The 13820-nt window shown below is 35.5% G+C and overlaps 1 protein-coding gene across 1 annotated transcript in view; it reads right to left on the bottom strand.

The window, feature by feature from the left end:
- Window positions 1-13820, bottom strand: part of LOC110382340 (gamma-aminobutyric acid type B receptor subunit 2) — a 165091-nt gene that overhangs the window by 6289 nt on the left and 144982 nt on the right. Inside the window, exons 5-8 of the mRNA XM_064037364.1 lie at window positions 11681-11793; window positions 9106-9268; window positions 3234-3299; window positions 2500-2676 (exon numbers count right to left, since the gene is read on the bottom strand). Of these exons, the coding sequence (XP_063893434.1) occupies window positions 2500-2676; window positions 3234-3299; window positions 9106-9268; window positions 11681-11793 (519 nt within the window). The remainder of the gene's footprint in view (window positions 1-2499; window positions 2677-3233; window positions 3300-9105; window positions 9269-11680; window positions 11794-13820) is intronic.

The raw sequence follows: 13820 nt of genomic DNA, 5'->3' as shown, positions 1-13820 counted from the left end.
CGCTCGGTTTTTCCAAATGGTGTGAGAAAACAATTGATAACTAAGGTTCAAAGTACTCAAACCACGCGATAAGTTTTTTGTCACAATACCGGGACGGAAAATCCACTAGTGTGAGAATTTAAACATGATTCTTATCATCACAATTCACTCCTGCAATCCCATTTATAATCCAATTAACTGTACACCAATATAATGGATGTCGTCTATACATTTTTATTGCTAGCTATCAGATTCATAGCAATGAATAAGGCATAGCCTTCGAGGCATTGCCGTAGCTCCGAGATTTATACGTCTTCAAGCCGATGTACGAAAACTATAAATAAAAGATGGAATCTGGAGTTAGGGCGCTATTTTGAGAAACCTGTCCATACGGTAGCGTGTGGAAACGCTTACAGTTGATTTATAAATATCTACTGCATTTTAAGAAGATTATCTGTTGTCGTGTTTTTGTTTTGGTATCTGCGTCGGCAGTTGGCATTCAAAAAAACCGGACATGTGCGAGTCATGATTCCGTACCATTATTTAGAAAATGAGCAAAAAATGACGTTTGTTTTATGGGGCCCCCCAAAATATTTATTTTATTCTAGATTTCAGTATTTGTTGTTATAGCCTCAACAAAAATATGTACATCAACTGTGAAAATTTCAGCTCTCTAACTATCACGGTTCATGAGATACAGCTTGGTGACAGACGGACGGACGGACACAGGAGCGAAAACAATAGGGTCCCGTTTTACCCTTTGGGTACGGAACTCTAAAAAACGTTCCTGTATAGTCATAGCCCCAGAGTCAACGACAACATAAACATCAGTTTTCGTAAAACAATTGTTGACTATGAATTTTCACGTTCAATTTTCAAATATTTAGTAGTTTAGTTGTAACCGACGTTTACATTGATGAACTTGGGTCTTAATCTTAAGGACATTAGTTTATTTTCTAGACGTTACTTCACAAAGGAAGCCCATAAGAAATAGCTGTCAGTACAAATAGTTAATTGTGTGTCAGACGCACCCTGATCAATCAACCCTTCTACCGTCTTCATTTGTTTAGACTGTTCTTTATTTCGTAGATTTTTCGATGTAGGTTAGTACATAGGGTATATTAGTATATCGGTGAGTAGATATACAAGGTGTTGATTTGCATTTGTGCCATAGTTCAGGAGGAGGTCATAAAATACGTAAATAATCGATTGGAATCACAGTAGACGGGAAAGTACATAAGAGAGTACATAAGAGAGAACATAAGAGAGTACATAGGAGAGTATATAAGAGAGTACATAAGAGAGTATATAGGAGAGTACATAGGACAGTACATAGGAGAGTACAAAAGAGAGTACACAAGAGAGTAAATAAGAGAGTACATAAAAGAGTAAATAAGAGAGTATATAATAGAGTACATAGGAGAGTACATAAGAGAGTATGCCAAAGTATTACTGCTCCGCTCCTATTAGTCATAGCGTGATGACATATAGCCTATAGCCTTCCTCGATAAACGGGCTATCTAACACTGAAAGATTTTTTCAAATCGGACCAGTAGTTCCGGAGATTAGCGGGTTCAAACAAACAAACGAACAAACTCTTCAGCTTTATATTATTAGTGTAAGTAGATAATAAGGAGGTAACATTTTCTGTATGTTTATTTGCACCCAAAAAGGATCCGAAAGTGCTGAACGGCGGGAAAACGGCTAGTACCTATATTATATTTGTGTAATACTGAATACAGAAATCCCTCCTAAAGTTAAAAAAACCTCAATCAGAAATTCAAAATTTCGCAGATATATGCAAAGAACTCTCAAATTGTCATCCCCGCCCAAAACCCTGTTATAGCCTCAAGCGATGCCGAATTTCATGTACATTATTCGATTCAGTTTCTGCTTTCCGAATGAATGAATATTAAACAGTCAACCAGTTTAATTTGCGGTCACACAATGAATTCATAAAAAAATCAACAAGAACATTATTGACGATGGAAAGAAAAATTCTTTAATTGGAATAATTTTCAGAAACATTATAATGAGGGAAAACAAAGAAGAAGAGATTATATTATCAGGTAATAAACTTCCATAGACTTTTTCTAATCGCTACCACAAGCCAGACAGGTAGTGCTTTTTGCAGGCGCCGTGAATGGCAAACGCCATCTTTTTCCACTAGCAATACATCTACAAACACTTACTATAACTGAAAAGTGAATCACAACTCTCATCTAATAAACACCTTTTTGAAATTATTTTGAATTCATTTATTAGATTCTGACAAAATATATGTAGATAGACCGTCAGTTGCACAATGCTCCATTAAAGTTAATGCTTCTTAAAATCTATTGCTGACTCTTTCTTTGTCACCCAGATAAAAAGTGTGAGCAATAGATTTAATGAAGCTTTAATTTTAAGAATTTGAGAGAAGGTAAGTATTTGAGAACGCTGTAACGTAAATACCCACACAAAATACCCCATTTTCAATACCATTTCACAATAACAACACATTTTCTCCTCAATACTTACCAACCCAGAGAAAGAAGCGCCATCGCCCACAATGCCTCGGTGCGCAGTCACCGTGACCAGCCCCTCCAAGGCCCTCGCAAGTTGAGGCCTGGCACATGGAGGAGCACCACGGATCCTCGGCGGCATACCGGAGACCAGCCACGCGTACTCCGCGCCAAACATGCCCAGTCTGAAGGCCTGCGATCTCAGAAACATGTTGCACTTACTACTTTAGCTTTGGGAGGGTTTAAAGAGCATTCCTACACTAGCGGACTTTGTCGTGCAATATATTCCGTGCGGCAATAAATTTGCCACGTGGTTCCAGACGAGATCATTAAACCGGGTGGTCAATTATCTTGGGCGGTAAAAAAACCCCAAAATCCACTTTGGGTTTTGAGCCCAAATCCAATTGTGTGAAAACGCTTGTATGTAACCTAAAGTGTATCTATACTACACTATTCTTGAATAAGTTCAATGAAAATAGCTTGAAATTATGTTCCCAGTGTATCTACACTCTCTCATACTATTCATGGATAAGTTTAGTCACATTAGCTTGAAATTATGTTCCATTAACTTATCACTGACAATGCTGCATACGAAATCACACATTAGGCCATTTCATGTTTATTGCAATTCATTTGATTAGTAGAAGAAATATTTAAACGTATTTTTTCACAAGATACATTTACAGATATTTAGGCACAATATTATGTCGTTGGTTTCTTTAACTTGGAGTAGACTTGAAGCCGACTCACCTCACAGAATATTTTGGGTATCATCTCTTGTGAGAAACTTCCGATAATGATGCGAGTATCCAGCTCCTGAAACAGATGCAAATAGGGATATTGTAGGTCATTGGTCCATTGGTGTGAAGGGGTATTGGATTGCCCAGGTAACTGGGTTGAGGAGCTCAGATAGGCAGTTGCTCTCGTACTCTGGCATCTGGTTAGACTGGAAGCCGACACCAACATAGTTGGGAAAGGGCTCAGGAAATGATGATGATGGTTCATTGCTGAAAGGTTTTTGAGAGCTGGCTGCTCGAAAGTGCTGTAGCACAGCCCATTTTGACCCATTAGATAAAGACTCCTCCGAGCCTTTTCCCAATCACGTTGGGGTCGGCTTCCAGTCTAACCGGATTCAGCTGAGTACCAGTTCTTTACAAGAACAAAATCCATTAGATAAAGACTAGTAAATAGTTTATCACTATTTAGGCAGAAAGCATACAAATGTACCATAGCAGGTACCTATTACATATTGCCAAAGATTAATCAAATGAATCGACGCAAAACAGAAACTAGAATTTAAAACTTTTCAATTCCCGAAATACCGAAAATCGTCCAAAAATACAAGTCACAGTTTCCAGTCATATGCAGCACTTAATTAGTCAGTTTTGTCCCAGTTCTCGAACATGACCGTTGAATGTGTGATATCCATGGAAAACAAAATGACTAGCGGAGGTGCCATAACAGAAAATCTCCTAAGAAAGTAGCCCGCCAAAATGCGAGTGAGCGGGGAACGTTACAGTCTCCGCCCTTATACGCCCTTCTTTGGACCCGATCATTTTTTAATGAACCGAACGCCTCTTTAGTTCATTCGTAACTGAACGTTTTGGTCATGCCTATCATACGCGTTTGACCTAGAAGAAGACGCCTGACCTATCTGCATTATGGCATCTCCACTATCTTTCCTTACTCCGTGGTGTTGTCACTACCGACCCAGACTGATTGATTCAAAGCCTCGAATGTTGTCCAAACAACCGATGTTTGACGACTGTATTTCGGCTGAATTCGGACGTCAAGTTTTAGAGTACCCTGCACACTGCAAACTAAACAGTTAGCCGACAGGTGGCTCGATATCCGCATTTTTTTTTTAGAAAGCATCGGAGAGCATGTTAATGTCGGTCCTGCTCCCGATCTCTATCCGGTCGTGTTGGATTGCCGTCCCATCGGGCTATGAGGGTGAAAGAATAGCTCGTGTACTAAAGTGTGTCCTGCGCAGCTGGCTGATCTCCTTATATGGGAAATCGGCCTTGGACGTATAATTTTTTAAGAAAACCTTGATTCCAATCAACGTTTACAGTCGCTTTAATACCTGACCTTTGTAATGTGAGTAGGAACTACCATTCAACCTCATACTGTTTTATGAGCCCAAACTAACTATCGGCCGATTAAGAGTTTATAGTGTGCGGGTTCTCTTAATCAAATATTAAGCTCAGAGGGCTGTGTTCGAACTTGACTCGTGCGGTGCTGTTTGATTGGTCGAATCAAATTTTCGCCTGCTAGTTTTGTGACACATTCTGTCGTACCATAGCATAGTATACTAACAATCAGTAGCTATTTAATCAGTATTAAAAGCGCATATGAAACAATAAATCAACGAAAAGAGAAGGAACAATAAAAAACACAATTCGACGAAAAACTTTTAAACGTCGTACCATAAAAACTTTTAAACGTCAGTTTAACACTTGTCTAAAAAAATACAAATTATGACGTTGAAATAAGGTCCATTTTGCAGCCACACTTTCTTTAGACAAGTGTTTGACACATGTTTAAGTTTTTGTAGTAAGACCATATAACTTTTAAACTTGATTACCATTAACAATTAATTACAAAAACCAGAAAAATCCGGATAACATAAAATAATTCTCACAAAGCTTTATCCTGGTTTACCAACACATTGTTTTAACCGGCCTCAAAGCAAAAGTTGTAACAAGTTTGCCTAGCCATTGTGAACAACCACAACACAATACCTAATTTAAAATTACCCCTAAAAGCATTCCCGGGAATTAATAAATCAAAATAATTAATTAAATGTTGTGGCTTTAATTTAACCTAACTTTACTTCATTTTGTTTATGTTAATATCTTTAAAGAATTTTAGTACGTTACGCTATTTTGTTTGATGTAAGGACCAACTAAACGAGCTAAAACTCATTTATTCAAATTATAATTTTCCCTCAATTTGGTAAAAGGTTAACGGTGATAATGTTCTAATATTCGAACGGTGAGCAATTTTCGGCGGCGCTTGAACCTATTAGACGAGAGACGGTAAAGAATGAAAGCTGAGTGATATTTGAGTGTTTGCATTAAACGCTTAGGAAGAAATGTGTCTTTGGCTTGATCAGGTGCCGGAAATTTCTTAGGTATAATACTTACATACTTTACTTGTTTAAAATTATAAATTTCCTCGCTATGATAGACTCTACACATAAAGACAGTACAGTACTACCATTAGAAAGCTATAATATCTACAAGTAGCATAGGCTGTATTTTATCCCGGTACGGGCAGTAGTTCCCGCAGGACTAGGGTGAAACCGCGGGATAACGGCTAGAATCTAACGTATTATCTTAATATCCTATCTTGTATTCTATCTAGAAACACGTATCCTATTGTAATGTACGTATTGTCTATTTGCTTTGTACATAAACACGATTGTAATTCCTGAACGCTCGGTACATTGTCAACAAACATTGGACACTAGTATTTACTGTTCACGCTCCGTTACATTATGCAAATACTATATTACATGTCTATATGTACTTATATTTATTAAATGTATCTATACTATTATAAAGAGTTAGTTTTTTTCAAATGTGATATTATAGGGTTTATTTTTGATAAAAAAAAAATCGACAAAAAACCTCACTTTTGACCCCGAATATCTTTTGAAGCAGGATCGATGGGGACTTTTTAAGAAGTCTATATTGACCTGACTTTTAATCCCTGAACACACTGACGCGATTTAAAAGAAAATATTTTGCCACTAACTAAACTAAGTCACTTTGTTTGAGAGTGTCAGGAGCTAATATTTTATCCGGGTACGGAAAGTTATTCTCTTAGGATACGGGTGTAACCGTGAAAATAATTTTATATAATGTAGGTAAAACCTTTATCTGATTTGAGATTTTTTTCTTTGTAAATAGGAAAAGTGCGTTATGGATTTGTCCCTGGCTAACTTAATATTTTATGTATTCATTTGTACTGCGTGTACAATGAAAGCCATATTTCAAATAACACATATTGTACCAGTAACAGGAGTTTCCACTAGTTTACGTTTTTCAGCTGGGCGCTGAATTGTCACAATAAATCGTAAATAATGATAAACTCTGCCGGAGCGTATGAATAGTGCTGACAGTGAACGATGTATTTTCAGATCTAGGTTTAGCCGGGAAAAAGGTTTATTAGATTTTAGGTTATTTTTTAATCTATACTAATATTAGAAAGAGGTAAAATTTGTTAGTTTGTATGTAGAGGGTAATCAATGGAACCGCTGGTCGGATTTCCAAAGATATGATAAAGAGTTAGATAAAGATACCTTATCGAATATGGTTACTGATCACCAAAATCTGCCCCCACTCGCTCATCATCAGCCAATATTATAGAATACATACATACATTGAAAGCAACCACCACATAATAGACTCTATTAAGGATCCAGAATTAGATTGTTTAACCAACTGGATACGCCATTTTATTTCTATGTGTATGTATGGCTTGTGTCAATAAATAATTTTTCTTCTTTCTTTCCATTGCCTTACCCTTTGCCAAGAATATGACACCGTGGGTCAAACTCGTATTTGTATATGTGTACGTCCACTTTATGCTTATGTTTATCATAAAAAATGTTAGTTGTAGTTAGTTACAATAGGGTAGTTTCCAGGGTCGAAATAATGAAATAATATTTAGTCCGCTTTTTAGATAATTAAAAAATATTGGATACGTATTTTTTCTTTTTTTAATTAAACATAAAATGACAAAGATAATACACTTCAAAAATTAGGAGTGGGGGCCTTTTACGTCACAGTGTCCTGAAAATTGTAGCAACTTGTGACGTCACACTCAACTTTAACACGCTATATCTTAACAAGTTCTGATCCAATTTAAAAAAGAAAAAATACGTATCGCTTAATTTTGGCCAATCTACAAGAGGGACTAATTATCATTTTTTAGGAAACTAGCCTATTGTTCTGTAATACAGTTAAAGGAGATGGGCACTGTTTCTCCTTAACATAGACTATCTACAAGCCTAGCAAGGAGTTCAGCACGTCATCCTTTTGATTTTCATAATTTTCGGAACTACTCACTTTGTAAATCATGCTACAATCTGTTTACTCTAAATCAATAAAGATTATTTATTTATTTATAATTTTTTATCATGCAACGATTTAATCCAAAACGCACGAGCTGTCACTATTTATTGCCTCGGCCCGCGTCCTTATATAGTCAAACTTTCGCATAGAGATTCACGCTTTCGGCGGTTCCTGTAGTTACGTGTTCTAAGGTTCCAGGTGATTGATTCCCCCCACACCGCGTCTTCAAGCGAATAACGAACTAAGTTTGACAAATTATATTGACTTCAAGAGAATATTACTTAAACATTGGAAATTATTTAAGTTTTAAATTGCTTATTTCTATGTAAGGAGTTACGAAGCGTGTTAAGTGTTGTACTTAAAAGTTTTAAGTATGTTCAAGTCGATTTGTTTTTAGATAGTTTTATGGGTATTGTTCTTTAGGTAGCTGTTTTGACTTTGGATTTGATTAGAGTTTATCAAAGACATAATTTTATTTGTCTACAGGACTGTAAATTAAGATGAATGTTAAGTTAATTAAGATGAGTTAAAGAGTACAAAAAATGTAGTATTTACGTAGGCACATGAGAAAAATTATCAAAAATGAAATTATTTTTACAAAAAATATAACAGAAAATTATTTGTTTAATTATCTGGAACAAATAATTGTCTTTTCAGTTTGTTAGAATCATAAAATCAAATCCAATTGAAACCTTTTCTGTTTCATAGAATTGAGACTAATGAGAATTGTTTCGGGGAAAAGGTGTTTCAGAAATATAAATTAAAGTAAATACTTATGTAAATGTCCTAACAACAATAAATCAAACAAAATTCTCGAACATTCTTCTATTGTTAAGAGTCCTTCAAAACTAAAGAAGCCTTTTTCTTTTGTTTATTTTGAACTGCGTCCATCTTTCATTTTTTACTTTGGGAAATATGAGTGTTGGCTGGAAACGGTAAAAAGGTTAATTATGGTCTAAAGCTTGACCTCAATTTTTTGACCAAAAAATTAAGCATTTGAAAATCAAATACATTACGAAGCGCTATAATGTCTCGTCACGGTACCTTTTCCTTTTTAAGATACTAGCTTCTGAAGAAATCCTTACACCACATAGATAGAAAGTAGACTATATGTTATTCTAATATACAAGCTATATTACTGACACGTTTATCACGTTTTTCATCAAAACCTTACCCGTATTTGTTATGTGAATGAGGAAGAAACTTCCATACAAACTTGCATGAAATAGCAAATCAAATTCAATTCGATTGGATTATTCTAACCAAACCAAACCATAAGCAACCGACATTCCTATCTTTGCTCAAATATATTTGGAGGCTGGTTCTACCCTAAATGACGCAGTACCATTGAACTTCATGACCATACCTAATTAGAATTTATTTATTTTCTTGAAATATGGTTACAATAAAGGTCTTAAAATACAATTATGTTTCTTCATATCTCGCCTCATATTCAGCATGCTTTAAATTGAAAATAAAATAATTTATATATTTAAAATACCCAACAAAGATTTTAAAATGTCAATAAATTACCATACCTTGAGTTGTTGTAGCTGCTCCTTAAAGTCCGACTCGGCGAAGGTAATGGAGGCTGCACACGTGATGTTGGCAGCTTCTAACTGGGTGACCAGCTCGTTCACAGCTAAGGAGTATATCTCCTCATTCTGCGAGAACGCTGTTACTGTGTCCCAGCCGAATTGTCTGTAGGAAGATAATGGAGTTAGTAAGTTTTTACAGGCTTCTTTTATTTATATAGATATTTTCATTTGATGATATATGTACATTATATATTTAAACTCGCCATCATCCTCCTGCCCTTATCCTGAGATATTTAAGCGGCATATTTTATATATATTTATTTAAAAATAAAAAAAGAAATATTAAAACTACGGATCAAAAATAACATCCGCATTGCTGTCAGCAAGGATCGTGCCCAATAGGCAACTCGTTTGGTTGGGTGCCTTTTAGGTAGTTTAGTAGGTAAACACGAATTTTGATTTTGACTCTTAATAGGAATAATTTAAAAGCGCAATTGCCAAGGAATAAAAAGTTATGTTCATCATCTGCCTAGCCTTATTTCCAACTATGGGTCGGCTTCTAGTCTAACTGGATGCAGCTGAGAACCAGTGTTTTACAAAGAATGAAAAAAGTTTGAAATGACTGCGTAGTATTTGCTTGTAGTCACTGCTACGACGCGACGCGACGTAGCGTCTATGCTACGTGAGCGTAGCCTGCAAACTTTTAGTCAGCTGATAGTTTAAGCGGGCTCATAAATCGGTATGGAGATGGTAAGGCGCACGTTACAACGATTTAGGCCGACATTTTAGTCTGCACTGTGACATTTTAGTTCATATTGCTTTGAAAAATATTATATGAAAAAAAAAATGAATTACTATGAAAACCTACTTAAAATCCAATGAGTAGCCAGCACTTAAAGAAACGTTATCATTTATTCACCACAGAATTCCAATCTCAATCAGAAGCAAAATCCGATGAAAAGCCTGTATATTGAATCTTAACAATTCACCGCAGCATCCCTCTTAATTATTTGAACATAACGAAGTCTGTATCGCATCGCTTTCGCATTAATAAGTCCGGTACTTCCCCTTTCATAGCTTCCAACATAATTGGACTCATTAAATTAAACAAGTATGAAGTACACTTCCTTGCAAACTCAAGGGAACACGCATAACTTGCGAGCAAAGGAAATAGTTTTTATTTATAAAACTTGCATTTATTTTTCTTTTCATCCAACGTGTTTCGAACGGTCGGCTTGAAGTGTAATGTGTTACGGTTGAATATAATATTTTTGTAATAGCTTTTAGCTACGGTGCCGGCCGCGTGTTTGATTTATATTTTTTTCATGTAAATAACTTTCTTTTTAAATATCAGCTAGGTTTGCCCTATGCCACTCAAAGTATTATCAAAATACGTTTAGCCTTTGCCGATATTAAATGGCACAAACATACAGTTAATGAAACATTACAAGTGCATTTACTAAGATCTCGTATTTAAGTTACTTATCCATTTTGTTTCTAGCTGACCCAGTTTTAATGTAATCAAGTTTCTGCTACCTGTAACTGAAAGGCTGCAACTTGTGCTGTAACTGCATTTGTTGCGAACTTCATTTGATTTGTGCAAGCCTGGCGACGGAAGTTAGCAACGGGTAATGGTGCAGCTATGCTTATTGCTGTTTAGAGAGTAAAGTACCTAGAAGTACGTAAGACTCAAAAAAAACATTAGTAATTTTTCAGGTAGGGAAATTCTATGTGAACAAACTCATAAGCAGTTATTTTTAATTATGATTATTTGCTTTTAATTCTGTTTTGAACGGGTACATATCATAACATGAAGATGTTTTTGGTTCGTGGTTTTAATTGAGTATGCATCCTCTATTTGGGCTGGAAACCGAACGTAAGGATTCCATAGTTGGAAAAAAATGATGAAGCGACTTATAAAATTGAGAATCCTGAATTCTCTCGTGTATGGAGATAGGTAGGTATACCATATGTGGCTTTCAATTGAATCTTGAACTTTTCCGTGAAGGGTGCGATCTGAATGATACTCGTACTTGACGCGTTCCGCTTAGATCCTCTACAGAATTATAAACACATTCTTTTCAGCATAGCCTTTGTTGTCAAAGAGCGAGCGAGATCCTCTTGAGAATTTACACGAACTGTATATTTATTAGATTCGTTTGTTATGTTAATTTGGGTATTTTATGTGAATTGTGAACATTAATATTAGGCGCGTTTTGGTATCATTGACTGAAATGTTGGAGAGGTGTCGTTCATCGCTGTGAATGTAGGAAAGATAAAACAATAAGAAAATTGGAATATACATAGAATATTGAAGTGGAAAGTTAGTGATAAATATATAAAGTGGATGGTCTGTAAGGGGGTGTTATAGAATCTATTACCATAACGATAAATGCATAAATGATAACGATAACCAAACCAAATGGTTTCGTTATCGTTATAACTTAAGCACATGCTGAAGATAATGTTGTTACTGGCTTTTTGATTAAGGCATGGTGGCACGCTGGTATTTCTTCCAAATTGCTTAATCTCGCAGTCACATCTTAACAAAAATCAGCTTCAATGAACTCTTTACCTGATGAAGGCAATTCTGGCAGGATTGTGTGAGGAGTCAGGAGCCACTGTCCTGCAGAACAGAGGGAACTCGGTTCTGTCGCTCAGTGCTGGTGAAGTGGACCCGAACGATACCTGGGGAAAATATATGCGGGTTGAAAATATTGTATATTAACTAGGTTTGTAAGCTGCTTTTCCTAAAAAATAATTCGTATAGATATTAGTATAAAGAGTTTGATGAGAGGGAGATTGTAGTATGTCTCAATCTACAAGGCTACTTTTGTAAATAATTTTCCTCACTAGTTTCTACCGCGTACCTAGATAAAAAACCTATAAGCCGGAGGAGTCTTATCAGAAAGAAACACGTAGTATAAGCAAAAGTAGATATAGGTAAGTATGTCTAAAGTTTTCCTAGAATCAACAGATAGTTCCGATGTTGGAAACTTAATTTGACGAATAAGTATAAATTGTCAATGATATACATAGATTGCAATTAATCAACCATTTTTGCGTTGCTTCAAGAGACAGAAAAAAAACATTAATCATTACTGTGCTGTACAATAATCAAGATACAAAATGTATAAAATCCAAGCTTCATTACGAAGCACGTATGTGAACGAACAAAGTAATTAAGCAGCCTTCATTAATAATCGCTCTATTACTATATGTAAGTACAATTAACATTAAGTCGTGTGTGAAATTAATCACAATGATTGATAATCCTTTTGTTAGGGATGACGGCTGCGATCCGCTTCGTGGCAAGATTGGTTCAGTGCGTTTAGTTCGTGTATTACAGGTGGTTATTTTTGGGTATTGTTCATTTTGTAACTCATAATAGACGTGATGACTGGGTGAAAAAATAGTAAGTATATTTAGTCCGCATTTTAGATACGCCAAAAATATTGGACACGTATTTTATTTTAATATTTACTAAGATATAACGCAACAAAGATTGAGAATCGGGGCTCGTGACGTCACGTCTATGTAACATTTGTACTTAGATAGAAGTGATATAACACAAAATTAACCAGGATCAAAGGTGGGTTTTAGTCCTAGTAAAACTATTGTTGAATTAAATAAAAAATTAAGATAAACAGCCTTCGTAACATCCGGATTTCCTACGGCTTACTGAGGTTTCACACTAGCGTATTATCCGCTCGTTTTTTTGATCGAGGTGCCTTGAGATGGCTATAACTTTTACACGGATTGTTTGTAGGCCAGAAAATAGAAATAGCCTGCAATAATTCATTCTCTTTTTATCCACAAATAATATGTTTTTTTTTCTACCAAATTACGAGAGCAAAGAATAAGACCGATTTATAAAACTGGCAACCCTGGGTCGTTATTGTTAAAGCTAGATGGATACATTGTATTAATGTTACATTTTGATCACCACTGGCTACGATTGGAAATTGATTTATTTATGTTGCTAGGCAACCCTAGATTATTTCGTTGCTTAGTACATTTTTATTACTATTTGCAGATCCACATTTTGATTAATCTTTACTTATACCTACATAAGTATTATATAAAGCTAAAGCGTTTGTTAGTTTGTTTTAATGAAGTAATGTCAAGGTTTTTAATTTATTTGTTTTTTTTTTGTTAGATGGTCTGATTGCTGCTATGTACTTTTATCCAGGTCCACAGAGTGAGACGTCTAGCACCAGTGAAAACTGCTAGTACGTAAGTGAGCACGAAATAAATAGATGAAAAACTTATTGATTTCCAAAATGTACTTAAAACTTATGATTAAGTATTAATGAACACAGGGAGGAATAATCATTTTCAAACAATTAAGGTAATAGAAAAAAAACTTAATATACATAATGCTGTTTCCCTAAGCATGTTGGAAGACGATATGAAATGAAGCAATGTAGGTTTGTATCAAGTTCGTATTACAAAACGACAATTCCGTGCGAACATCCCGTCTATTGTAACGTTTGATTGAATGGAATCACTTCTTCTCTCAGCTAATACGATTACAAGCAAAACAAACCTTCCCAAAATTCAAATATTGGACTTCCCATCCACACACCGATCCTTGTTCAACCCACAAACGAAATTACACCCTATAACCTACACACAAAGTTCAAAATTGAATGACGCTACTATTTCGTCTCAGATGCTCCCTATAGACTGAAAATCGAGTTGTCTATCTAGGC

This window comes from Helicoverpa armigera, chromosome 13 (assembly GCF_030705265.1).
Source record: "Helicoverpa armigera isolate CAAS_96S chromosome 13, ASM3070526v1, whole genome shotgun sequence".
Taxonomy (NCBI): domain Eukaryota; kingdom Metazoa; phylum Arthropoda; class Insecta; order Lepidoptera; family Noctuidae; genus Helicoverpa; species Helicoverpa armigera.
This window is presented reverse-complemented; position numbering and strand designations above follow the sequence as displayed.